This window comes from Caretta caretta, chromosome 10, assembly GCF_965140235.1.
Source record: "Caretta caretta isolate rCarCar2 chromosome 10, rCarCar1.hap1, whole genome shotgun sequence".
NCBI classification, from domain to species: domain Eukaryota; kingdom Metazoa; phylum Chordata; order Testudines; family Cheloniidae; genus Caretta; species Caretta caretta.
In genome coordinates this window covers 70,245,833-70,273,404 of record NC_134215.1, presented here as the reverse complement: position 1 = coordinate 70,273,404, position 27,572 = coordinate 70,245,833, and the positions used below count along the sequence as shown (strand labels likewise).

The window sequence follows — 27,572 nt, the reverse complement described above, 5'->3', positions numbered from 1 at the left end:
TTTATGAATATGCAGTTTATTAATGAATATGCAACATTTCTTTAATTGTCTCTGTTTTTCTGTCAGGAAAACATCAGATAACTTTCAAAGCTAGCTTTAACTTTTTCTTTTTATTCAGTCCGTTCTCTGAGATATTCTTTCAGTTTTATTAGAGTTTGACAGGAAATTGAAATTCTGTTTTCAAAAGTGCAAACCTGTTCTTTCTATAAAAAGGTTTTGTTCTCAAAACAGCCTTTTAACGTTAAATAACTTAGAAATTCTTTAGCTTAAGTTATTAATTCTACATGACAATTTTTGGAGGATGATTTTTCTTGCCTCTTTGAGTTGGGTGAGGGTTTGCTTGTGCACTGCCAGCAATTAATTAATTCCCTATTAATATAACTATTCTATATTTAAATGGCTTGTTACACTTGTCTAGCAAGGTAATTAGATTCCATGTTGGTACATAAAGCATTTTACTATTTACATAGTAGTGATATTAGGAGCTTTGCATTTAGCTAACATATTTGTAAATGTATGCCTTTCACAAAGGGTTTGTTATTTCAACTTTTAAGATATAACCAAAATTTGAACACATTTCCAACTGTACATGTTTTTCCTGGAGTTTCAAAAATACAAGCAGAGATTTTTCTTTTTAAATAAAAGGGGTTGGTATGGACACTTCCTTAGACTTATGGCTCTACATTCCTTTTTACAATTAGGCCTCTGCCTAAAACATAGATGTTTTACACAGTTTCTCTTGATGTTTGTGATCCATGGGAGATAGAAGTAGAAACCTTCTGGAACGTCTTTGATTAGCTTTAACATTTTGTAACTTAACTAGCTAAATACATGTATTGTGGTATTTCCAAGCATTCTGGCTGTAACATACTTGTAGCTATACCTTAATATTCAGTAAAGAAGCAAACAAGCTTGTAATGACCTAATAAAATAGTTATAATTGTATTAATATAATTTTTGCATCAATATTAAGGTCTCTCTCCTATACTTTCGTTTCACTGGAATCTGCTCCTAAATACCTCTTGCTTCTCCAGGTGAGCTGAGTGGAGAAGAGTTTAAGAAGCAGTTGATCAATACCCTCTGCTCCAGCAGGTGTGTACATCTCCTCTTCATTTCTATTTGTTAATTTAAGAATTGTTACACACCTATCAGCATCTGGGCTCTTTACAAAAAATCTATCTAATACCCATCTGCTATAAAATGACACACTAGCCTCAGTCTAAAACCCCAGCTGCTTCTGCAATTCTAAGAAGAGTCTGCAGCCAAATAATGCCCTTTACATTGTGCTTTGCGGAGTTCCCTGGGTTGGAGAATCTCCTCCACTTTGCCCTGTTCTACTTCGTTTAAATCTTACCTCCTCTGAGAGCTGGCAGTGTGGCAATTTCTCCAGCTGGGAGGGCAGGTGAGCCACCTGCAACACTGCTGCATGAATTGGCCTCACAGGGTGCTTAGGTCTTTTCCTTTGGTTTTCCTGTTTGTTGTCACTAGGAGAAGAGCAGCCAAACAGAGCCATTCCAATTATCGATGAGTAGCTGGTAACAGTGGTGAATTTTAGTGCAAATCAGGCTTCTGTTCTTACTTTGAGAGAGCAACAGAAGAACTGTAGACATTAACTAAATTTGGGGGTGCGAGGAGAACAAGCAGCAATTCTGCCCTTTCTCAGGCTCTCTGTTCTTTTGTTTGACCAGGTGGGATCATCAGTGTGTCATTCATCTCACCAACATGTTCAGGTAAATTCCCCCACCTCAGTGTTTTCTTATTTTGCATCTATTTCTGCCTCCTGTTTCACAAGCAGCTTGGGGACTGCGTTAATAACCTGGCAGTTATACCCTCGGTATCACGTGGGTGCTGAGTATATCCATTGGGTGTGTTTGGGGACTGCACGCAGCTTGCTAAAAATGCCCCAGGGACAGCACTGGCTGTGTCATTTCTCCCAGAGTCTCGCTTGGCTCGATATCTGCTGCTTGCTGTTGAGGAATAGGGACCCTTGATATGTCTTCCCTTGTTCACATCACAAGTATAAATATGTGCGAAACCAGGGTCTGTCCCCCCTTGGTGTTTGCAGATACCTTTCCTTGGCCTTAGGGGGAGTTAGGCATGTGCTTCAAGGGAAGGTTAGAGACTCTAATGCTCAATGTGGGTTATGGAGGAGCCATTTGGAAAATAGATAGGATTCTTTTCCCCACCCACCACTCTTACTTCCTTAGTTAGTATCTTAGGGCACACCAAGTGGGTAGTTAAATTCATCATTTAACAGGGAACATCAATTGTGTTAGTAGTGAGGGCTATAGTTCTGTCACGGAATCCGTGACTTCCAGAGACCTCCGTGACTTGAGCCCACAGTGCCTGGGAGCTGCAGGGTCCCTCCATTGCCTGTGGTGGCTGGGAACTGCGGGGCCCCATTTTGACATGCATATTTTTAGTAAAAGTCATGGATAGGTCACGGGCTTCCGTGAATTTTCTCTTTATTGCCCGTGACCTGTCCATGATTTTTACTAAAAATATGCATGACAAAATCTTAGCCTTATTCATAATGTGTATTTTGCCAATTCCATGTATATGCCTGGCTATTCAGCCCTCTCTCCTTGAGTGCGGGGGACTCTGGGCTGGGTCATGGCTCTGATTCTGTGTATCTTGAAAAGTTGGCACTGTCCATTCATGGGCAAGCACAATGTGAGGGAGGCTTTGTGATATGCAATTTGTGTTGGAGTTCAGAATGTGAACCTGAATTTCTGAGACAGTTGTAGGGAGCTGAGGGGTCTATGGCAATAACGTCTATCCAGGACTTCAAGTAGCTTTTTTTTTTGGTCCCTCTGGTGGGCCTTTGGGAATGCTAGAGTACTACTGGCTAGTTCAAAGACTGAACCTGCTATGGTATTCTAAAGGAAGCAGGGTTGGGAACTGAATGGCATTGACTGGTCTGCACCTTTGATTCTTCAGGGACATCCCACTAAGTGCAGAAGAGCTGCAGTTTGTCGTGGAAAAGGTCCTGAGGATATTCTCCAAGTTAGACCTCCAAGAAATTCCTCCTCTGGTTTATCAGCTGCTGCTACTCTCTGCAAAGGTAAAACCACAAAGAGAGCTGCTGAAGCTCTCCAAGACAGAACTTGCACCTAACCACTATAGGAGATATGTGCTGTATGCACATATGAGAGAGAAAATACACAAAGTGAGCTATGGATTGGATCATGCAGGGGATCAAAATTCAGCTCGCAGCTGGACAGCTCACTCCCATGGCTGATGGAAGGTGGGAGCAGGCTCTGCCGTGGGGGATAGGGAGATGGTGGAAAGCCTTATATGAGAGAGTCATGCCAACTCCTCCTCAACTGAAAGGAGGATGGCTGTGACATGGCGTCTTTGGAGAAGAAAGCAGTGGGTACAGTTCCAAAAGATAATAGGCAAGGTCCCTATTAGTCTTCCTAGACATGGAATCCATCTCTCTGCTCAGGGGGTTGCCTGTTCTAGTATGTTCATGGCTCACATAGTGTGACCTGCCTCTGGGTTGTGGTCTGGATCAATCTTAAAGGTCTCATTTCTGTGCCCCTGTTCCAAGCAGCTGCTGCCAGTGAGGTACCTGCCATTTAGTTGGGACGGGGTGGCTGTTCCACTCCCACATTTGTTACTATTATTCCATGAATGACTCAATAAAAGAATGATCCATCCAGAGATAGTCTCTACCTGTATTGTGGGAGGCTGTTTTGATTCACTAGCTCAAGTCTAGAGCCTCAGTTACTGTTTTAGGGCTTTCTATCCGCTTTGAATGGACTTGTCACTTAAAGAAACCATTCTAATGAAAAACCTTTTATTTATAAGTGCTGTACAAAGGAATATACAAACAATACAGTGATCAATTACTCTACCCCAGGAGCCCCACACAATGACTTAACATGGGAAATTAAAAATATTATGAAACTAGCATTGCAAGGGGAAATCAGGGAAGCAGACTGCAGTTCCCTGGGGGCTGTGGTATTACAGAATGTGCAATAGATTAATATAGTTTATGCTGCTTTGCTATGTCCTGCCTTTCAGGGCAGTAAGAAGACTGTTTTGGAAGGAATCATCACTTTTTTCAACCAGTTAGATAAAAGGCAAAAAGAAGAGCAGAGGATTCCAGAGTAAGTCCTTTCCTATAATTGTCTTCCTTTGTTGCCTGGGTATTTGTAACCCTCCCTGCCTTACCTGACACTCCTCTTGAATGAGTCCTGTTCGGTGCTTTTGAGCTGGTGTGCATCAATTACAATAGGAATTGAAACCTAGGGTTTTCTACTGTGTCTTCCAGGTCAGTGGACCTTGAAGCTGCCACGGTGCCCCTAGACCAACTCCGTCATGTGGAAGGCACGATCATTCTTCATATTATCTCTGTTATCAACCTGGACCAGGGTCTTGGCAGGGAACTAATCAAACTACTAAAGGTACAGCAAATGTAGAGCACACCGTTAGGGCTTTTTGGGGAACGAGAGAGGGGTCTTTAAACTAGAGGGTAGGTTTAGCAGGTTATCTTTATGCAGGATTTGAAATTGTTAATACCACTATGGCCATCAAAAACATCTATAGTGATTCAGTGTGTTTGGGGTAAGACATTCCCCCACAACCTAGGTCAATTCTGCGGTAGCATAACACCAGTCTGGCCTAAATTAGCAATGATGGCTTCCTTGGTGTTGCAAGAAGCTTAATTAAATCATAAATAACAAGCTCTTTGATTGTCCTGTCTCTTGATGTTTCCTAGGCTGAACAGCAAAGGGACCCTGGCAAGACCCTGTGTCCTTTCAGTGTGGCTCTTGTGCTCTCGGTGGCAATAAAACACAGATTTGAAGAGCAGGTATGTTTTACTTATGTGTAACCTAAGGATTCTTTTTGCATAAAGCTTCCTTGTCCGTGCGTTGTGCTCATGGCGGGGGAGAGGGGATGTTCATATTATGCTCCCTTTTCAGTATAGGTTCAGAAATGAACTCTGGGTAATAACAAAAGAAACAAATACTGTTGAATGGATTGGGAGTCATGCTTCCTGGCTCTTGAGCACGGGAGCATCCTTGTCATCAATGAGCGGGGTTTATCCTCCCATTCTTGTGCCTCGCCTGTAGACCATTGAAACCTGTTATGACACAGCCTCCAGAGAGACCTCTCACCTAATAATATAGTTACTACATGACATGAAAGGAGTGCAATGGAGTGAGGATGACAGCAACTTAGCCTTCCGAAAACCAAAATGAATATGTCCAAATGTAGGTGCTGGGCGACTGTACGCTACCCTCCTGGCTCATGCATCTTGGCTGCATCCGTGAGTAAGGTGGGGAACAACCGTCCTGGAGAAGGAATGTATTGAGATACGTCGGGGGAGCTGTGTGAGCAGCTGGCACTGATGCTTCCGACACTGCCTGCTCTAGATGGTTCTCTCACTTGGTGGTTACCTGTGGAAATGGCTCTGGACAGATTCCTCCTCACTCAGACCATTTTTATGTTTCAGGTGTTTGACTTTCTGAAAATGTCCATTGTGAGAAGCTGCAAGGACCTGCAGTTCCTCCAGGGCTCAAAATTCCTGCAGGATTTGTTTCCTCAGCAGTATGATATAGCGTCCATAATCCTGGAAGTGGTGGAAAACAGGTTTGCTTTTGGAGTACACTACCCAGGGCTCAAGAGCTTTTGGGAGAGAGCGGGGTCTTGGCCTAGATAGAAATGTGATGGGATGCTAACTATTACTGAAAACTGATTTCAAACCTCAAACTTTATTTCATAGCTTTATATAAGAGACCTTTGAAAAAATATACAGTTGCACAGATGTCTCCTAAGTTTCAGCCATCTGTGTGATGCAGAGTAGCTGAATTATAAACCGCTAACCACCAACTTCCTGCTGGGAATGGTAGCTGACCATTTACAGTAATGCTATCTGCTGTAGTGTGAATGCTTTCTGGTTAGTGAATGAGGGATGGATCCTCTGTTAGCCTCCCACCCCACCACCATTACCGCTTTAAACATCTCATATATGACTCCAAAACCGGCCATCAGTCAGCACCATTTCTGAATCTGGTATGGACAGCATTGTTTAAAATACTGAAAGTTCCCGCAGGAATTATAGCTTTTTTGTCTCTCCTTTGCTGGTTGGGGGACCCGGGACTGAAGAGTCTTGGGGGGGCATTCCCTACCCTGAGAGCTGAGCATGCTTGTTTCACACAACTGCCAACCTGCATTGGGCCCCTGAGTGACCATGGAAGAGTTTATTAATCTGAATGTTGCAGCTTGAGCCTTTCCCTTTATTAAGTTGCTTTTTTTCCTGCTCTGTTTAACATTTTCTTCCAGTGCTTTTGGCTGGGACCATGTTACTCAAGGGCTGGTGGATCTTGGTTTCACCTTAATGGAATCATACGAGCCAAAAAAGGCCTTAGGAAAAGCTGCTGAAACCAGTTATGGCCTTTCCAAGATGCCAGCCCAGCAGGCATGCAGGCTGGGAGCTAATATCCTGCTGGAAACCTTTAAGGTAGGATGAGGTTTAGGATAACATCATATGTTCTCCTGGGGAAACTCTGTTCATGCCCCTGCTCTCTTGTCAACTTTTTATGAGATTTTGTTCTTCTCCATTATCAGGGGAACTGAAGGGAAGATGGGGAAAATCAATGACAGAGATGGGAATAGAACCTAAGCCTCTCAGATCTTTGCTTTAACCTCTAGCCTTTAACCTCAACTCCTACATTTTCTTTTAATTGATCCAGATTCCAACCTGGTTCAGTCTCTATTCAGCTAGCCAAAGGTAACTTCTAGGGACTGGTCAAATATTACCCTTCAAACCTGGACATTAATGGACAATGACCAAGCACCTGAAATCACATGAAAATCTCAATTTTATGTTTTTTCTTTTGTCCTTTCCCCTTTTAGGTCCATGAGCCAATCAGAAGTGCAATTCTGGAGCAGGTCTTGAATAGAGTAATCACAAAGGCCTTTTCTCCCATCAACCACTTCATAGGTAATAAAAATGAGAGAGGGAAGTGTATGTGGTTCTCAGAAGTCATATTAATTTTTTTTTTATAGAGGAAATTCCTGATCAGGTGACCTGAGGGTCAACAGTATTAGGTGTCTTAAGTCCATGCAATTCAACACACACCTCACTACAGAGGAAGAACACTGTAATGGGATAGTTCATCCCAGAGCCGTGGTTGTCCATCCTTATAGAAATGCAAATATCCTATACAGCATGTACGTTAATCCCCTATCGCTATAGTACCTAACCACTATGTAGGGACCAGTCCAGAAGGGACCATTAGTTCTCTGCCTTCCTCTTTGATTTCATTATTGGTATCTGTCTTTGGACACACTGTCAGGTTTTCTTCTGCTTTGATTCTTTGGGGAATGCTTTAGTGAATAGGCGAGTCTTGCAGTGTGACCTGAAACTGGCAATAATTAGTTTTCATCTGATCTCCATTGGGAAGATGCCCCGGAGCCCAGGGCCTACTACTGAGAAGGCGCTCCAGCTAGCTCCTGGGTACACCCTGATAAGTTGGCCCCTGTACCTGGGCTGTGTGCATATGGCACCCTGTATTCTGATAGGAGACTGAATTAACAATATGATCATCCCAAATGGAACCTTTCCAGGTAATGGGGACCGGCTGTGGATTTTCTCTTTGACTCATTGACCCCATAGAAAGAAACAGAATCCCTCTCTCCCATACCCTACTCTTTAATGTGGCCCCTGCTTTTGCCCTTGGCAGCAGCTGCTCCTCTTACAATCTTGTTTTTCAGATTTGCTGTCTAATATCGTTGTGTCTGCTCCACTCATCCTTCAGAATTCGTCCTCCAAAGTCACTGAGGCCTTTGACAATTTGTCCTTTCTGCCTCTTGATATGGTGCAAGGGCTACTCAAGGCCGTACAGGTAAAGCTTTGCATTTCCCTACGAATGAATGTTAGAGCTTGGCTCCAGCCATAGCTTCATGCCACAATTATAGGGGGGGCCCAGTAACCTTCCTCATCTGCACATATATTTGTTAAAGTGTCTCTAGTCCTCTGCTGTAGCTGGCAGGCTATTCAGGGTAGCATGGTGCCTCTCTTGAACGTTAGTGCCCCTTAGTTGAAAGCTCCCCTCTTGAACGTTAGTGCCCCTTAGTTGAAAGCACAGTCAAGGACTCTCCCTGCTAGGACCTTTCATCTGGAAGATGGAAGGTGCCCAGATACCAGAACAGAATAGAAACAGCTGTGAATGGCCCATAGAGTTACCTTCTTCCCAATTCTATTCTAATATTATGTTTTTCTGTGCTGGGGTATTGTCTTAGTGGTAGAACTGTCACCGGCTTAGCCGCCAGTACTCCATTCTGAGGGCCACAGATTTCTCCCCCAATCCTCATGCTCCATTCTCAACAGCAGGCCAAGATGTCTTGCTGTTGCCGGTCCATCTCTTTTCTTTCCTGTTTCAAAACTCTCTTTGGGTGTCCTTTTGTAATGATGAAAGTGTGGAAACCTAGCATAAGATAGCGCACATGCCTGTGTGCTCTCACACACAGCTTGGTTTGCCTTATTACTGCTCTGCCTAATAGATCCCTTCCCTTCCAGCCGCTGCTCAAAGTCAGCATGTCAGTGAGGGACTCCCTCATACTTGTTCTCCGAAAAGCCATCTTTTCCAGGTAAGATGGGATCAGTGTTCTTTTGAAAAGGTGTTTAAGTTATTGTTGAGCTCTGGATTGGAAGTGGGTTCTTTTTCTTCTTGGTTTAACAATCACCTTTTACTTATGGAGACCCCACCATCCCATCCCCACCCTGGCCCCAGTACTGTAACACAGTCACAACACCATCCTCTGGATTGAGAACTCCACAGTTCTATCTAGAGGAGCCTTGACCCTGAGCCTGTAAATTCAGAAAACCAGATGGAAACTCAAGGTAAGGACATCAAATTAAAAGAAACTCCACTATTAGGTGTCTGCATAACCACACACCTGAGCACACCTTTGCCATGGGGAGCTCAAAGTGAACGGATGACTAGAAACTTCAAGCTGCCATAGTATGGCTGGTCCTTTTTTGAGATTGTAGAAAGAACTGCTCTGTGCAAAGTTCTGGATGATTTGCCTTGCTGTCTCCAGTACATTAGGAGTCTCTGTGGAGTCGCTTGGTAGTGTCTGTTTAGTTACAGATGCAAAAGTCCACTTGTTGTTTAAAGCAAGCAGCCTGATGCTGATGAAAGACCTGGGGTATCACCCAGATTTGTGTAGAGCAAAGATCCTGCTTTCCATGGGACTCACCCAGCATAGAAAACTACAGCCCTGCCAGAGGGAAAGAGAAGAGGTGAGAGATGTGAGAAAACCTCCCCTCTATCTCCACTGCAAACATGCAGCTTTCTTTGCTGCCTTGCTCTCATTCCAGTTTCCACAGCCGTTTAAGTAGCAGGTCTGTGCCCAGCATTCTCCCTTGCTATATACATCAGTGGGACAGAAAGGAGAAGTCAGTGTCGTAAGACTGGAGAACGTAGGAGAAACTAACTGAATTGCCAAGCTGTTAATTCCTTGGGGCATCAGATGTTCCTTTGGGGAATGCGGCATTGCTTTAATTTTTCTTTTTTACTACTTTTAGGCCCTCGGTGTGTGTCAGAAAATTGCATGAACTGCTCAGAACAATCTTGTAGCTGAGCTGGTCTCTGAATTTCTTAACTCCTTCTACCCCTCTTCATGCTTCTCTATTCTTTCCCCAACTCATAGGCAGCTAGATGCTCGGAAAGCTGCAGTTGCTGGCTTTTTGCTGCTGTTGAAGAATTTTAAGGTTCTGGGCAGCTTGACTTTTTCCCAGTGCAGCCAGGCCATCGGTGCTAGTCAGGTGAGTGTGGGTTACCCCCTTGAAAATGGTACAGAAAACCCAATAATATGTGGATGATTTTCTGTTTGGGAGTGAGGCTGGATGTTAAATGTTTGGTCTGAGTTTCCTTGGCTGAAAGGACAGGTTTGTCTCCCTTTTTGATCCAGTTCTTGCATAGTGATAAATGGGAAGCATAACCCATGTGCCTTCACTAATGTGCTCTCTTTCAGGTCCAGGCAGACATTCACGCCTGCTACAACTCTGCAGCTAATGAGGCCTTTTGCCTTGAAATCCTGGGCAGCTTGAGGCGATGCTTGAGTCAGCAGGCTGACGTCCGACTTATGCTATACGAGGTAAACTGGCTTTCTGCAATGTCTTCATAAATCACCAGTTTTGCTGCTAAGTAGCTGGTTCTAATCCAGCCCAGGTCAATGATGACTGAATGTTGTCGCCACCAGCTGGATCTTTGGGCGCCTGTGGGAAATGGATTCCAGGTTCTAGCTGAGTTCCTCCTGGGATGTTGACATTCTAGGGACTCTAATTTGTTTTAACCCTTTTGTTTCTCATTATTTTAAATCTATATAAGCCTCCCAAAGGCTTTTGATTATCACCTGTCCTTGATGTATATCTTGGTGGTAAAATGTAATGTGGCTGGCCTGGCCAGTGCTCTGCTTGCCATGTCGGGGACCTGGGTTAGATTCCCAGTCTCTCCCGCTCTGAGGAGGGCTTGGTAAACTGAAGGGACAGCTTGCTTGGCTCCTGGTGGGGCCTCACAATGATGCCTTGATCTGATTACGCAGCAACTTTGACAGGCTCTAATGAGAGCCTTGGCAGGAGGGTGTATGGGGAATCTCCTCAGGGGTCCTGAGGATTCTACCATCCGTTCCCTCTATGTCTGTGCTTTCTCTGGGTGAGAGGCAACCATTTATTTGTCTCTGCCTTGTGGCCCTTTTGGGGCTGACCAAGCTGTGTGTGTGATGGGTCTAGTATGAAGAGCTGTTTTCAGGTGCAAGTCTGACTCCAGAGGCACCTATGATGTATCGGGTTTGGGGAAAGAGGCTCCTGGGAAACTGTCTATAGATCAGAGTGAGCATTCTTGCTTCTCTTCCCTGGGTTTGGGCCAACTGATTTTTGGCGAGTTGGTGTGCGTATTGGAATGTGTTTGTCTGTGTGCTACAGGACGTGCAGATACTTTGCTCTTCCATTGAGGTTTCAAGGTCTAAAGAATTACTGCTCCTATGGATTGCCCTCTGGAATATGTTGTATTTGTGAAATCTGCTCCAGAGACAGGTTGAAATTTTAAGATCGTGCCACTTAATGCTCCAACACTGAAAGTCAGACTTGGGGCTTGATGCTACCCGTACTAAGGGGATACCACCTGGGTGTGGACTCCATGTAAGACATCTGTATCTTCTTCCTGTGCTGTCTCACTTTGCCAGTATTTCCAGCACTCCCAACACAACTTTATTAGCTCCCGATTACTTCCAGTGCGAAAGGGTTAAGTTCACTGTTGCCTTGCAGCTCAAAATTATGTTTGTGGATTGTTTCCTCCTCTTGATAATCTTGGCAAATTTGTCTCTCTCCCCTACCTTCAGGGTTTTTATGATGTCCTCCGCAGGAACTCTCAGCTGAGTAACTCCATAATGGAAACACTGCTGTCTCAGGTAAAGTACATTCACAGAGCAATAGAAAGATGGCAGGGGAGGAAATGTGGACTCCAGGAATTCCAAGACTGTACATAGCAAAGTGTGAGATGCAAATTCCTCAGGAAAATGTATCTTGCCTGGTCCTGATCCTATGGACTGCACAATGATTGCTCTCCAATAACTGTCCACAGAGACCTACTTACATAATAATAGTCATTGCTGTCCTCCCTTGGAGGAGGGCTCTCTGTGCCATTGTAGGATGGATTAACTCTTCTCAACTCTGTCACACATGTCATGGTCACATCTTCCCCACCAATTAGGCAGGTGGTGGTTTCTCTGAGACATGTCAACATGTCTTCTATTTCATGATCTGGAGAGGCCACGGCTGACTATTTCCACCACTCCCAACCCTGCCAGTACACCGATTTGAGACTAGACCCAGAATTGAAGCTGGGCAGCTGCAAGGCAGTAGGGGCCTGTCAATGGGAGCCTGATGCTACGGACTTTTCTTTTGCCCTGGTGTATCGCCTCCCAGGGGCACACCTCTGTCCCTCTCCCCTCTGACTTCAGCACTGCTCCTAGCTTGCCTGTTCCCTTGTAGTGTGCGAAGCAATCTAAACTTATTAGGCTGGATTTTCAGCTATGGCCTTTCATTTTTCAGGCTCAGTATCTCACTTGTAATTAATTGTGGACACTACTGTTAGCACTTAAATAACTAACTACCTTTGTGCACCACCCCATATGTGTGATTGACTGTGCCTGTAGTTCATTGTAGGTGCAGAATTACAGGGGCAATTATTTACATCCACTGATGCAGGAGTGGGTGATGTTGCAAACCTCTCTAGTCATTAACTGTCAGCTTTGAAGAGGTAAAATGCTAGTGTTGCTGCATGTAGGTAACCAAGGGAACAGTGAGTGCCCTTAAACATAGCTGCAACAAGACTACATAAATCAACCCCATTTGTGGTCCTTGCTCTTAGAGGATTAAAGTTCGCTTCTAGTTCAGGGATGTATGAGCTGCCGAGGAGGGTTCATTCACTCTAATGAATGGTATGGCAGGTGCATGTTATGCTAATGGCTCAATTACTTACATGGTCCTCAGTCCCTCACAGTCTTTAATGTGAGGTATGGAAATATTTGTACTTAATTTTACAGATGGGGAACTGAGAGGCACAGAGACTAAGTGACTAGCTATTTTTTTTTATTCCTTGTTTTTTGTGGCAGATAAAGCGATACTATGAGCCCGAACCAGACCTGCTTCCCCCACTGAAACTTGAGGGATGTATCGTGGCTCAAGGAGACCAAATATTTCTGCAGGAACCACTGGTAAGAGATATACAGTGTATTCCACTCTTTAAAGCTCACTCATTCCATTGGCTTTTAGGTTTGCAGTTGACTGACTCAAGTCACTCCCTCTTTCTCATCACTCCCTCTTTCTCATTAAGCTCAGCCCCTGCAGGCTTGGAGAGTTGGAGACCAGGACTGGAAACTGAATCCAGTTCTTCTGCAGTGAACTTGGGCAGGTGACGTCACTTCTTCTGCCAAATCTTTCCCATCAATAAAATGGAAATAATATCCATGATGTTATGGTGCTTACTTCATTACTGTTTCTATAGTGCTTTGATAGCCCTGGATGGAAGGAGCCATAGCAATAATGTGGTTCTGCTGCTGTTATCCTCTACTGAGCCAGTCCCATTCTTGTCTCCTGCAGCTTAGCACCAACTAGTACAGAAGCACAGGAAAGGAGTCTGTCTCTTCTCTTCTGATCTCGCTCCCTCAGCATGCATTTCCCTCCCTTCCTAATCTGAGGACAGACTGGAGATCTCCAAAAATTCACAGGGTTTCAAAGGGGCCAAATTCAAATCCAGCCCTTAGCTTTTTTTCCTGAAGAATCTTCCATTCCATGCTGAGGGAGGTGTGACTGGAAAGAGACCAGAAGCCTCAGAAATGGTGAAGAAACCCCTTTGAAATCTATTGTCCACACTCTTATCTAATATTCCTTAAATAATTCAGATATAGGTTGAACAGCAAGCCATGTGACAGTGAGTGGCAGCTATGATGTAGGACTTCAGGTAATGAGGTAGGTGAGCTGAAAACATGCACTGAGGGATCCTCTGTTGGAATTCAGAGTATATTGCATTGTTTGAAGCCCATATGTGAGGTTACAGGACCACAGCACTTCTGTTTTAAAACCTCAGCTGTGAGTAAGAAATGCTCGTTCCCATAGGTTATGAACTTCTGAAGCATGTTGTTGTGGCTTTTCCACCTCTGGCTATAGTGTTCCAGCCTGTTGCTGTGGAGAATCCTGTTCCATTGCACCAGTCTCCCTCTGTCCAGCTAGAAGGTTTGGAATGATCCCACTGGCTAAGCCCTTGTTAGCACAGTGAATTATAATATCCTGTGTGACTGCTTTCTTCAGGCCCATCTGCTCAGCTGTATCCAGCACTGCCTAGCCTGGTACAAGAGCACCATGCAGCTGCGCCACGAAGCTGAGGAAGAAGAGGACGAGGATGATGACTATGTGGGATTCCAACAAGACCTTGAAGAGATGCTGGACTCTATCACACGGCGAATGATCAAGAGTGAACTGGAGGACTTTGAACTGGTAATTCAGATTTTCTCAGCAAGGCCAGGTGAACAGGGAGATTCTTGATTCTTATGGGGTTTTAGAAGGGTTTTTCACTTCTTCATTTTGCCTCTTAGGATAAATCAGCAGACTTTTCTCTGTCTTCTGGCGTTGGCGTGAAGAACAATATCTATGCCATCTTGGTAATGGGAGTTTGTGAGGTCCTGATTGAGTATAACTTTAACATAGGGAATTTCAGGTAAGGTGTCAAGTCCTATCCTTCAGAACACTCACCCACTGGTGAAGTTAAGAGGAATTCATTAGCTATTCAGTATGTCTGGGACAATGTCTTCAGTGTACCTTGCAAGTATAGCACAGCGCCACCAACTGTAACAGGGGAACAGTGAATGACTTCTCATAGCTCATTCCCTGCACATCGTGGTGCAAATCTACACCTAACCTTACGGAGAGTTTTTGTTTTGAACATCACTGTACTTGTCATTATCACAGTTCACTAGGATTTTGAAACAAGGGAAGTGGCCAAGCCAGTATGGACTGGGTGGGACCTGAACTGTGTATTGGAAGGATAGGGAGCTTCATACGTCATCTGGAAAGTATCTTCTCTAACTGGATTAATAAAAGTTCCCATGAAGAAATTGTAGCATTTTGGTCTCTATTATCAGTGTTTTTTACCACCTTCTTGTGATGTTGCAGCAAGAACAAATTTGAGGATGTTCTAGGCCTGTTTAAGTGTTACAGCAAACTCTCCGAGATCCTGAAGGAAAAAGCTGGGAAGAACAAGTTATCCTTGGCCAATAAAACAGCCCGAAGCTTCCTTTCCATGAGCTTCATCTCCACTCTACTCACAGCTTTGTTCAGGTGAAACTGTCACAGCCTGTTTATCTCTGACTTGTATATTACCTTAAACTCACTTCTGTGGTGTTTGTAGGTTGCCTACCTTTTTGAGCAGTACACACTGCACACACACAGGGGGTGCAGCATGTCACTTCTGCACACAGTACACTTGGAGCACTCTCCCGACCAGCCTGGAGCTGTGCAGATTGGCCGCCTCATGACCCTCAGTCCTGATCTGTAGTTCCTCCTGCTACTCCTTTCCTGGGTCACACTTCAACTGTATCAGTGCCCCTTAATGCTGCCCTGGAGGGCCTCTGATGTTCCAGTCCTAGGCCATCCCCTACCCTCAGAAAACCAGTGACCCTCAGTCCTGACATGCAGCGCCCCATGCTGTTCTGGCTCTTGGCCTCTACTGAGCAGACTGCCACTTGTACTCAACTGGGGATATGAGTGAGGTTGAAGAGGCTGTTAAAATTCTGTTTTTGGATATTTGCTCCAAGTGGCTTAAATGAAGAACGGGACTATGTTGCTTCCTCCCTGGAGAGGATTTTGCTGTTGGGCTGGAGACTCAATTTATTTCTTTTAAATGAAAGTTCAGATTCTGAAGCACATTTATGTGGCAAATTAAAAAAGAACAGTTACGTAGATACACAGTTACATTCCACACAGGGCCCTGTGTGACCCACCAACGGTGCGCTCTGGTGTGCCAAGATGAAATGCTTATAGGCTAGGCCTCTGCATTACATTAAGGTGTGTCCCTAGACTCAGAGGTGTTTTTAAAATGTTCATATGACTCTTCAGGGATAGTGCCCAAAGCCATGAGGAGAGCTTGGCTGTTCTGCGCTCCAGCAGTGAATTCATGCGTTACGCTGTCAGTGTAGCACTGCAGAAGGTGCAACAGCTGGAGGAGACGGGTCAAACAGATGGACCTGATGGCCAGAATCCAGAGAAGATATTCCAAACCCTCTGCAAAATTACTCGGTGAGTTTCTATGTAGCTTGGAGACTTGAATGCTGGACTGCAAATATGTTGTTTTTTTTAACACCTGAAACTCTCATGTAAAAGTCTGAAAGGGCAATAGTCAGTGGCAATTGTTTGAAACTGTAATTAGCACCAAATTATAACAAAATTGCCTCCTGTGTTCCTGAGACATCTGAGCAGCAGACACCTTGATTTCTCCATCAAAGTGAGTGATAAACCAAGTGAGATAATGAGAGAGATGGAAGAGCCATTCCCTGTAAAACCGAGCTAACTTCTGGTAGTTAATTTGTTACTCACAGTAGGAAACTAGAATGGCTATAGACCAGGCTTCTCAGGCCTTTGGGAGGCAGTTTAGTTTGAACCCCACTCCAGTTACAGTTTGAAATAGTTATATGTGAAAGAGGAGTTCACTTTTAGCCAAACATTGGCTGTTTCCCTTTGAGTTTAAAGCCTTAGTCCTGTATCTTCCTCATTCCTCTGATGGTGGTAGAAAGTAGATGACAATATAGTACCACTCTGATTAGAAGTCACTTTTGTGTAATATAAATTTACATGCTACACAAACATCAAGAAAGAAAGAAACGCATTCAGTTCTAAAGAACCTATAGTCTCTGTCTGATCGTGCAAACTCCTCCTTGTGCAAACAATCCTTACCCATGTCAATAGTTGTATTGAAGCCAATGGAATTACACATGTTAGCTAAGAACTATCCATCTGAATAAAGGAGTTTTCATGATCAGGCTGTAAGATAAACCAGAGAAGGGTCATCATGGCAGGTAAAGGATTGTGTGGAGAGAGAAATGGCTGGAAGAAGGGGAAAGAAGATTCTTGGTGGTTGAGAACAGGAAGACTCTTACATTACAGGTCCCCCTCAGACCAAACACTTCTCATTCTTCAAGACTTCTCTATTTAGTTTCTCTTTTCTGTACATTCACCATCTTATTTACATAGAGCCCAATACAGATATCTGGCCCATCAAAAACACAAACTGTAGGGAGACAAAGTCCTTGTGGTAAGTTGCGTAAGTCTAATTGACAAATATGACACCAGTGATAAAGGTTCAGACATGGGGAGGGGGCACACTGAGCCAGTGAGGGAGGGAAGGCCATGTGAAAGGGAGTGAGTTTTTAAAGAGGGATTTGAAGTAGGAGCAGGAAGTCAATAGGCACATGGGGGGAAGGAAGAATAAAATGATCAGATGGGTCAAACAGGAAGAATGCATAGAAAACAATGGCTGTGAAGCTTGTATCAAAACGAATTTTGCCTTTAAAATGACTCTCTTCCCGTTCAATTGTACTGAAAGAAGATCCAGCCTGTAGAGTCCAGAACTGATTCTATTCCAGTTCTTGTGCTGTGCAACCAACTATGCTAGAACATGTGAACTAACTCCCCACCCACCCCTTACAGGGTCCTGTTATGGAGATACACTTCAATTCCAACTGCAGTCGAAGAGTCTGGGAAGAAGAAGGGCAAGAGCATCTCACTGCTGTGCTTGGAGGGCTTGCTGAAGATATTTAACACAGTGCAACAGCTCTACAAGTCCAAGACCCCACAGTTTCTACGGGCATTGGGTAGGCACTTTGGCTGTGACAGAACAGGTCTGCTCAGTCCTAGACTCTCACTAATGGGGCTAGATGTGCTGTGGAGGCTTTGCACAGGACCCCTGGATAAGGAGAAAGTTGACCTCATGTCATTCAGAAGTGATGCTGGTCACTGAGCTCCAGCTGGCTTTCCTTGCCTCAGGCCAGTCCCAGAGATGTGAGGGCTCAATAGAAGCAAGCAAATAGTCTCTGTTGGCAGAGCATGACTGGAGGTCTTCCTGTTTGAAATCCTGCCTTGAACCATCCTTTTTGCCCTCCACAATTCTCCAGTATGTTTTCCTCAGACTTGTGGCCTTTACCACCACCGCAAAGGAGAATGTGCGTGCATGCTTGTGTATGTGTCTGTACTAAATCCTGTATGCTGGATTCAGCACTTAACTCATCATCTCTCTCTCTCAGATATTGCTAATGATGATGCAGAGGAAGAGGAAGATATTAACGTCACCGAGAAAGCTGCCTTTCAGATCCGACAGTTTCAGGTAAATAGCAGAAATGTCACTGTGGGTAGTGAGTGGTCTCAAAGCATGAGCTAATTTGGGGGTACCTTTGGATGTTTTGCCTAGGCTATTAGCCTGCTACCAACTGAAAAGAAAATGTCCTGTGACTGACCCACTGAGTGATTCACTGGCACCTTCAGAAGAGTTTCACACCTGTTAGGAAGCTCAGTAAGACTTAGTGCATATAGGGACTGAGCGGGGTGCGTATAAGGAGCTGCATCCCTCTCTTAATGTGGTCTGTACGTTGCATAAGAAAGCAACTCTACGGACCAAAGGTACAATCCACACCTCAGTGAATATTGTAAGAGCCTTACTAAAGTAGAAATTAGCTGTTGTTTAACAGCTTGTAACAAAATCAGATGCTCACGGATATGTTCTAAAAGCATCTTGATTATCTCTGTAAGAAATTTTGCTCTCCTTCAGTGTTGGTGCTGCCTATGCTGGGGGGGGCTGCTGATTTCTTTACATGCCCCAGTCTCAGAGGCTTTTGGTTACTTGCCTCCTAAAATGGCCCAGGCATGCATATGTACTGGATTCTGTCCTTCCTCCCCATGATCAGAGGTCTCTGGTGAACCAGCTCAGCAGTGCTGGCGATGACTTCAACAGCAAGGAAGCCTTATCACTTGTGACCATTATCTCCACTTTGTCCAAGCTACTGGAGCCCTCCTCTTCACAGGTACTTAGCAGAGCTGTTAGTGATTGGTGAGAATGTGTGTGGTGCTGGCAGTAGTGGGGTCTGAACACCCATGATACACGGGGAGAAGGTAGTCAGCTTGGTTTGATTGCAGACCCCCAGATGGTGACGGGAAGATTTTTGAAATGTTCATTCCCCTGTGTGCTTGCAAGCAGACCAAACGCTGCCAGGATAACTGGCAGCCAAACTTTAGCCTACAATACTGAATGTCTTCAGGAATGACACGTTTTAGGAAGGCTAAATTAATGAGGGAGCAGTAGCACTGGCTGGAGCCATAATGTAGGCAGATGCTGTACATGCTTCCCTGTGATACCTCTACTAATTGTCCTTTATTATTTGTATTGCGCTACCACCTAGAGCCCCTACCCCTATTGTGCTGGGTGCTATCCAGTTGTGACAGAGAGACAGTCCCCTCCCCCCCCATCCTGATTGCCATCCTCCTGCTATGCCAGTCCAGACCCCTTGCGCAGCTCTGACAGTGCACCTTGATCCTGACCTGCAGCAATCCCTGCCTTTCTGCAGAAGTCCTGGCCCCTTCCTACACACACCTCAAGCCTGGACTACAGTATCCCTGCTACCTGGCCTCCTGACTAGTAGCTACTAATCATGCCAAACTGTGGTGTTTCTTCTATATGGGTACAGATCCACTGCGGGGCCCCTCTAGCCCCATCTCTTCAAGGAAGAATGGTTGAGGGCTTAACCCCTCTAACACATACATACAACATTTAAAGGGCTATAGTAAGGGAGAGCAAATTTTACCCAGCCAACGGCGAAATTGAAAATTTGCCAGGAACATGAAGGCCTCACCTACTTTGGAGTAAATGGAGTAGACTGTAGTTACTCTTCTCTTCAGTAAGAGGCTGTGTCCAGGGGAGACCACAGACCCTCATGTGCAATGCATCGTCTTGAAACAAGCATCTACCGCTCTTCACTAGGTGTAGAACTCCACAGACCCTGTCTGGGCATCTTTCTGCTAGAGGTGCCTCTGTTGGTTTCCATGGATGGTTGGTTACTGTTGTGCTGAGCGTATTTCTTGAAATCAAACTGATTTTCTTCAGTTTAGCATTGTCTTTGTGACTGCATTCATGTAAAACCCTTTTTCCCTTGTGTAGTTCATACAGCTGTTCTCTTGGACAGTCAAGATTTGCAAGGAAACCAGTCTGGGTGAGTAAGATTTTTGGAGTAAATTCAGACTTGAGGTACTAATGTCAATGGAGTTGCATCTGCTCACACTAGATCTGAATTTGGGCCTCTGATACTGTGCTCCGAGTTCCTCTTCCGTTCATCCTTTTGATGGGTTCAAGCTTAAAGCCTTGTTTTACTGACTGGATTTGCAGATAATAGTACGGGATGTGCTAGGGCCACTTCAGAGTTATCTTCTGTGGCGCTAGCCGGCTGAATGTTGGGTGGGTATCTTTCATTTCACCTCCCTTCCCTCTTCAGCTGTCTAGGACTGGATTTTGTTTTGTAAAGATAGCCACTGTTCTCGGACTTGGTGTCCCAGCTTATGGTCACTCAACTGCTTGCTGATGACTAGAAATTCCAACATCTCCCCCTTTAACTTGCAGTGCAATAGCATTTGCTTCCTAGTCACCATTCCCCTATGAGCTGAAGGGTCCAATGTACCTCATTCCCCCTTGAAGTATATATTATTTGAAATACCTCATGTCTCTAACTTCCTGATCTGACTAATCATAAGCTAAGGGTACTGGGCAGGGATGTAGGGTCAGAGCTAAGGCTGTTTGTGGAACCTTAACTTTAAATTGCCTGACTTCCAAGCTCCTCTTTTGTAACTACAGTGTTTTAACAAGGGTTTAATGCAGTGTGTCTCTGTACCGCCTAAGCTGTCTGTGTCTCTCTCTCCTAAAATGTAGGCTATAGTAAAATGCATGCTTGATCTCATCCTAGCAGGATGACTGACAGTCGTTGAAAAGCCAGTGGAGTGTCATGGCTGGTGACTGTCATTTCCTCTCCTTTCTTGCAGAGGATTCCCCTTGCTGTAAGGGTTTGCTGACCCTGCTCTTCAATCTCCATGTTCTCTACAAAAGCCCTGTCGGCCTGCTGCGTGAGCTCGCCCAGGATATCCACGCTCACCTTGGAGACATAGATCAGGTGCGGGCCAGAACCCCAGCTCTCCGTGTAAGCTTAGCGTCGCCTGTGCTGCGAAGGCCGAGGTGGAGTGTGTCTGAGCACTCCATCCCTGGAAGAAGGCCCAAATACATGCAGCATGTGACTGAATCCAAAGATTTGATTATCAGAGAGTCTCTTTCCCCACAGGATATGGAAGTGGAGAATCCATCACATTTTGCTATCGTGAACATCAAGACAGCAGCCCCTACTGCCTGTGTGAGTTGGAACAGTATATGTAAGACCTAGTCTCTGCTACTACTATGCAGCTGGTGCCAAGACTCACCTTGGTACATGTGGGTTGCAGAACTCCTAATGTGCTAAACTATGTTCCAAAAACCTGTTTTGCTTTCTCTTTTTTCCTTAGCTGCTGGTCCTGGCTCAAGCAGAGAAGGTCCTTGATGAGGTGGATTGGCTGATCAAGAAGCTTAAGAACCACTTGGTATTGGAGACACCAGGTAATGAGATGGCCCTCTGCTCTGCAGTGGCCTTAGAGCTCCACAAAAGAAAGACAGAGATAAATATCAAGGAAACACCTCACAGTTTTGAACAGCCAACTTACTAAGATGGCTTCTTGACATAGATGGTGAAGGCGCCTCCCTTGTGCTGGTCCCAGGAGGGAAATGTAAGAGTTGTCAATCGTTACACGGATTCATCCCACACACATACTCTCCCTCCCTTTCTCCCCCCGCCCTCCTCTCACATGAAGATGGACATTTGTATTTTGCCATCTTAGTATTGTGTTGATTGCTGGGAACTGGGTTTTGGGATAAATATTTGCAGGCTGCATGTGACTTCAGGAGAAAGCTGCTTGTCTAATTGTGGTGGGGAGGAGCAGGAAGGGTCACTGGACTGAACCTATATGTCCCATGGCAGGGCACAAGGGGCTACTGCTAGCTCACTGACCAGAGCAGATTACATTTTAGTTCTGAGAAGGGCAGAAGTGGGGGTTGTTTTAGCACCACTTTTAGCAAAATTTCTGCTGGTTTTTACTTCACTTCCCCCAAAACATCAGTGTATATGTGCTGTGGATGTACCTATCTCTTCTCTTTTTAGAAGACTCCTCTCAGGCATCAAGCCAGATCCAGTCTCTGGAGAAGGCTATAATCCTGCAGCTGGGAACGCTGCTGACAGCTTACCATGAGCTGGTGCAAACAGCCCTTCCTGCTGGGAGCTGTGTGGATACTCTGCTGAGAAGCCTGAGCAAGACTTACACTATTCTCACTTCCCTCATCAAACACGTGAGTGCTCTTGTGCTGAACTGGCAGGATGAGATTTAAACATCTCTGCCCTTTCCCCACAACAAGCTAACAGTGGCAGCAGCTCATCTGCAGCTTGGGACTGTCAACGTGATGTGTAGTCATGCCAGTCCTCATCCTCCTCCAGTGGCAGCATGCATATGAGTTTCCTAGCCTCTAGGTGGTGGCGGCCGCTAGCAAAGACAAAGGGTGCCTCTCTCCTGCTTAGTAGGTAAGGGCAGAGCTATGCTGCCCTTGGCTGGGAGCGGCTCTTGCATGCTTTGTAATCTTTCAGGCCCCTCACTGGAGAACCATGTGTCATTCACACTATGCAACTTCCCCCCCTCCCACATCCCATCCATGGCTTGACACCTAGGATGTAGAAATTAGCACATAAGGACTGACCAATGGCCTATTTAGTCTGAGATGATGCTTTGGAGGAAGGCAAAGAATTCCCTATGCCCCTAAGCAGTAGTGACGTGCATGATGTGTGGGGAATGCTTCCTCTGTCCCACCGGTGACCAGCTTACACCCTGATAGTTCCTGTAACTTCCATCCTAACTAGTGTGGGCTGCAGAGGTTCTTCCTATAAGCACTCATGCAGTGCAGTTTGGTTGTTCCAAAGGCAACCTCAGAAACATCTAGCCCAGTGGTTCTCAACCAGGAGTACCTGTACGCTTGGGGGTATGCAGAGGTCTTCCAGGGGGTACATAAACTCATCTAGATATTTGCCTAGTTTTACAACAGGCTACATAAAAAGCACTAGTAAAGTTAGCACAAACTAAAATTTCATACAGACAAAATGAGAGAGTCAGCAATTTTTCAGTAATAGTGTGCTTGTGACGCTTTTGTATATTTGTCTGATTTTTGTAAGCAAGTAGTTTTTAAGTGAGGTGAAACTTGGGTGTACACAAGACAAATCAGATTCCTGAAAGGGATACAGTAGTCTGGAAAGGTTGAGAAACACTGATCTAGCCTGCACTGCAGTGAACATTCCCCTTGCTCACAGTCCCTCCTTTGCCTCCTCTAACATTTGCACAGGACAGGAACTTCACTTTGCCAAGTTCAAGTAAGGTGTGACTGCATCAGAGAAGGATAACCCCTTGCCCCCTAAGTAGGGAAGCAATTAGTCCTCTGAGTAGAGGGAGCCTTTCATGTTGCTTTCATCTGAATTCCCTCTCCCATGTGCTCAGTGGGACAAGGAATATCACAGAGTGAATTGCTTCCAGCCCTTGCCTGGAAAGACAAGTTTCAGGGGATGAATGGAGGTGTCTGAAGGAAGCTCACTCTCGTGTATTTCTTGCAGTATCTCCAAGTTTGCCGCAGTGGCCTAGGCACAATTTCAGGGAGGCTGGAAAAGCTGGTGAGTGCCACCTTATTATGCTGAGGGATAAGCGCACTGACTTGTTTCAGGAATAACACTGGTATCTCTGCTCCTTCATAGGTGAAGCTCTCCGGTTCCCATTTGACTCCACAGTGTTACGCCTTCATCACATATGTACAGGTAAGTGGGCTAAGTTTCCTGTGGAAACACATGCTTCAGCACTAAAGGGGAGTAGCAGGAACAATGAGAAAATCAGCACTGCCTGTATTTCTGAACCCTCCATGGTGTGGCTTGAGGCTGTGATCATTCCAAGCTTCAGCTTACCCCATATAAGCATGGCAAGAGACACATTCTTCTTCAGTAATGAAGGGATTAAACTTCTGCGCAGACAGAGCAAGAATATTGATTTCAGCTTGGGAAAGGGAGGGAAGTGGCTGTGTGCTGGTCTTTAAGCCATGTATTGGATCACTTTCTATTTCTATGCACGTGTGGACACTGACATGTGGCTTCTTTGGGCAAGTTTGGTATTAGTATTAACAGCAAATGGAAGAGAGACTCCAAATACAACACAGCCACACACCATATACATTAATATAATTGGCAATCTCTGCTCAAGGTGATGGCATGGGTCAGGATTAAGGTACTTTGACAGATACGTCTATGTATGGTTGAGCAAGGGGCGCTTCAGGTCAGGGCCAAAGGGCATTGCCAGAGCCATGTAGGGGAGACCGGAGCTGGAGCTCGGGGTTAAGCTATGTTGGCAGAGTTGGGGGAGGAATGGGGGGAAGCTGGCATAAACACCTATCCCTGGCTCTGGCAGTATTGTTAGCTTCTCACTTCTGTAAACTTCCAAATCCCTCAGTGAGCTGTAAACATTGAACTAGCCACGTAGAGAAGACATTTGTCTGCCATGATTTGGCTACGGGCTGTTCTTGCTAGCCCTGTGATGCTGTGCCCTGTGCTTTCTTCCTTCAGAACATCCACAGTGAAAGCCTGAGCTTTGCAGGGGAGAAGAAAAAGAAGAGAGAGGATGAAACTGCTGCAATTGCTACAGTCATGGTGAGCTTGATTCACTCCCTGTTAGAATCTGGTTGCATGCAGCGGAAATAGCAATGTTGTCGATTCTTAAGATTTTATCATGGAGCTTGTGATGGTTGGTGTTTTCTTAAAGCTCTGTCTCTGGAAGGCAGGTAAATACACCACAAACTCACCTTTCATTTAAGTAAAAACAAAGTTTGTAGCCCTCCTGGCTGTGGAGAAAAGTTTGAAAATATGACCCCAGTGCCACCCTAAAGGCTCAAAAAACAAGGCAAACAACAAAAGCAGCTTTTTAATCTCATGACTTTTTGGTGCTTGACTCTTTTTCTGAACATTTGGGGTTGGCAATACCGGCACATTTCCGTTTCAATGTGCTGATGGGCTCTCTGTGCTGCTGGAGTTTCCTGAGAAAGATGGAGCACTTCGTTTGACTAAATGAGGTCAATAATTGCAATTGCAAGTGACTGAGTTGGAAAAGTGTGAATGGGAACTGGAGGGTTAGTTACACTGGTTAAAGGTGTGTGACCCTTCATATTCATCAAAGCATTTTGCTATCCACTGTTATGTTTACCAGCTGGTCAAATTTCAGACACTCCTGTGCCATTCAAGTGAACCAGTGCTTTGCTGGCAAAAAGTAGTGAGGACAGCAAAGACAATGACTTCCTCACTGCTCCCTGAAGGTAAAGTGATGCTGCTAAGGACAGCAGATTTACCTGGAGCTGGATGCTGCCTCCTGGTTGGTTATTAGAAGTGAAGGTCATAACAGAAAATAAATGGAGCAGAAATGCAGTGAGTTGGAAATGGGTGCTGTCAAACGGAAAAACCCAGCTCGGGAATGGTCAGAAGAATTCAAAGCCATGGAGAAGTACCATGGAATACCTGCTCCAGTTGGTTTAAAAACAATCCTGAACCTAAATTGGCAAGGTTTGGTATGGAGTTGATACTTGGTACAGGGGAAGGGATGGTGTCAGTGGTGTAGTACTGAAGTCGTTCACTGACAATCTGGGGTTGTCTGAACCAGAGATGGGCTAGCTAGAATTACAGTAATGATGCATCATGTTCACTGAAGGCAGGATGAGAAGTAATGGATGTAATCTGCAGGAAGGGAAATTTAGATTAGCTATTAGGAAGAACTTTCTAATTCCAGGGGAGGTGGACAAACCCTTGTCAGGGGTGGTCTAGGTTTACTTGGCCCTGCCTCAGCCTAAGGAGCTGGATTTGATGATCTCTCGAGGTCCCTTCCATTTCTATGACTATGTCCCTTGACATGAGAAAGTGGAGTTCTGTATAATGCCTTTAAGCAATTGGCAACTGTGGTAAATAGGTTTTAAAATCTCTTCCATTTGGTTATGGAAATCCAGACTGATGTCTGCAATTTGAGGATCAGATGAATGTGTACATACCTGGGCTGCTCACACTGCATTAAGTTTACTATGGGAGCCTTCAGTGTTCATGTCCAACCTCTCTTTTTTTTTTGTTTTTTGTATTACAGGCCAAGGTGCTTCGGGAGACCAAGCCAATCCCAAACCTGATTTTTGCTATAGAGCAGTATGAGAAATTTCTTATCCACCTCTCCAAAAAGTCAAAGGTAATCTGTCCTCCTCTGCAGCAGTCTGTGGCTCTGCGTGGCTGAAGGACAGATGACACACATACAGCAAAGCAACATCACTGTGAAAGGCTGCTGTACCTCTTCTTGGTTTTCTAAATGAATGTTACTACAGCTGTTATCAATGCAACTGGTCATAGAAGGAATTCACCATCATGGCAACTTTCTCACAAATCCTGGCCTGACTTTCTATTCTAAATTGATGTTACATTCAGGCAGCTGGCATCAATGCAGGCACTTGGAGAAGCATACGCTTTCTGAGGACTTAGCCATTTTGTATTTTCTTGTTGAGTAGAAACTGAAAAGGTTAATGCCATTGCTCTGCTCATTCATTTCAACTGCAGTGAAAGAAACATCCCTAGCCAAGGCTCTCAGCTGAGATGACATCAGGGTAATATACACATTTAGGGTTTCTGCCTACTCCCACCCCCTTAAAAAACCCCTAAGGTAGGTGGCTTTGCCCATTTGAAAGTGGAGGCAGGGGATGTTGAACACACCCAGGATGGAAGAAAGGGAGTGTGAAAACATCACCTGGACTGCCACAGTCACACACTGTTATTGGCAGGAAGGTGACCAGGGACTCTGCCCTGGCACTAGGCGGGAGGAGCAGGCAGTGGTAGAAAGCTGCACTACAACAGGTATTAATGCTGTAGCATTCTCTCCTAGCGATCAGCCTTGAAATACTCATTGTCTTTTGGTTACGGTAGGTGAACTTGATGCAGTACATGAAGCTGAGCACCTCCCGGGACTTCCGCATCAATGCATCCACACTAGAGAGTGCGCTGCAGGAGAAGAACACTGAAGATGCTGAGAACGAACCAGACAATGACCAGGTCAGAACTCTCACAAGAGCAAGTGCCAGGGCTCATGGAGGGCTCATTCTCTCTGAGATCCAGCTGAGGCTGGGCTTTCCATGTGTGTGAAATCAGTGTAAAGTGAGCCTGCCCTAGTTCCATCTTTAAAGGGGAATCCCTAATTTACTATCTGCCCATTTAATGAGTGAAATGGTAGAGACCCAACTCTGCCATCCCTGTAATGTGACACTGTGTTGCTTAGCCTAACACTTTGCCCTGAGCTAGTTTTCACTCAATAGGCCAGTACCAATTCAAATGAATCAGTTTAAAATAAAACGGAGACATTATAGCAGTACTTTAGAAAAGCCCACAGCTTAATTCTGCTGTGTTCCCCCATACTATTGATTTTCTAGCGTGGGTGGAAAAAAATCAGGTTTGCACGGTATGACTTGTGCTTTTAAACTCTTAGTGCTTCTTGGCTCCAGGACTATCAGTGTTTACAGATGTCTCTTAACTCAATGGCACTCATGCTGCATTTTACAGACTGCTCTTAACCCAACAGACTTGTATCCAAGATGGGGGAGTGTGCGTCTAGGATAAAATAAACTCTTATAACAAAAACCTCAAGAGAAGCACTGCCTTATCTTGCTTTCCAGTGCTGAAGGCAGAGTAGCATATTGGCCTTCCTTAAATTCCACAGGAAAGGAATCTGTTCCCCTCTGACTGATGCATTTGTGAGAGTGCTAGAATGTCCTGCCTCCGAGAGGCTTAATCGGTTTGTTCCCTTAGGGATCTACTGTAACACAACAGTGGTCAGGGCCCTTTTGGGGTAGACACTACAA

At 45.0% G+C, this 27,572-nt stretch overlaps 1 protein-coding gene across 3 annotated transcripts in view; it reads left to right on the top strand.

Moving 5' to 3' along the window:
- The window catches only part of FANCI (FA complementation group I), a 34,608-nt gene that overhangs the window by 5,818 nt on the left and 1,218 nt on the right, over positions 1 to 27,572 (top strand). For all 3 annotated transcript variants that reach the window (XM_048865665.2, XM_048865667.2, XM_075133169.1), the window contains 32 exons: positions 1,035 to 1,092; positions 1,689 to 1,730; positions 2,941 to 3,064; positions 4,030 to 4,115; positions 4,280 to 4,412; positions 4,727 to 4,819; positions 5,465 to 5,601; positions 6,295 to 6,472; positions 6,868 to 6,955; positions 7,729 to 7,859; positions 8,534 to 8,604; positions 9,670 to 9,784; positions 9,994 to 10,116; positions 11,359 to 11,427; positions 12,634 to 12,735; positions 13,829 to 14,014; positions 14,113 to 14,234; positions 14,690 to 14,854; positions 15,632 to 15,811; positions 17,219 to 17,382; positions 17,812 to 17,891; positions 18,469 to 18,585; positions 19,716 to 19,767; positions 20,588 to 20,715; positions 20,881 to 20,949; positions 21,098 to 21,188; positions 21,787 to 21,971; positions 23,275 to 23,331; positions 23,413 to 23,472; positions 24,268 to 24,351; positions 25,823 to 25,918; positions 26,644 to 26,769. In XM_048865665.2, the coding sequence (XP_048721622.1) occupies positions 1,035 to 1,092; positions 1,689 to 1,730; positions 2,941 to 3,064; positions 4,030 to 4,115; positions 4,280 to 4,412; positions 4,727 to 4,819; positions 5,465 to 5,601; positions 6,295 to 6,472; positions 6,868 to 6,955; positions 7,729 to 7,859; positions 8,534 to 8,604; positions 9,670 to 9,784; positions 9,994 to 10,116; positions 11,359 to 11,427; positions 12,634 to 12,735; positions 13,829 to 14,014; positions 14,113 to 14,234; positions 14,690 to 14,854; positions 15,632 to 15,811; positions 17,219 to 17,382; positions 17,812 to 17,891; positions 18,469 to 18,585; positions 19,716 to 19,767; positions 20,588 to 20,715; positions 20,881 to 20,949; positions 21,098 to 21,188; positions 21,787 to 21,971; positions 23,275 to 23,331; positions 23,413 to 23,472; positions 24,268 to 24,351; positions 25,823 to 25,918; positions 26,644 to 26,769 (3,512 nt within the window). The remainder of the gene's footprint in view (positions 1 to 1,034; positions 1,093 to 1,688; positions 1,731 to 2,940; positions 3,065 to 4,029; positions 4,116 to 4,279; positions 4,413 to 4,726; positions 4,820 to 5,464; positions 5,602 to 6,294; positions 6,473 to 6,867; positions 6,956 to 7,728; positions 7,860 to 8,533; positions 8,605 to 9,669; positions 9,785 to 9,993; positions 10,117 to 11,358; positions 11,428 to 12,633; positions 12,736 to 13,828; positions 14,015 to 14,112; positions 14,235 to 14,689; positions 14,855 to 15,631; positions 15,812 to 17,218; positions 17,383 to 17,811; positions 17,892 to 18,468; positions 18,586 to 19,715; positions 19,768 to 20,587; positions 20,716 to 20,880; positions 20,950 to 21,097; positions 21,189 to 21,786; positions 21,972 to 23,274; positions 23,332 to 23,412; positions 23,473 to 24,267; positions 24,352 to 25,822; positions 25,919 to 26,643; positions 26,770 to 27,572) is intronic.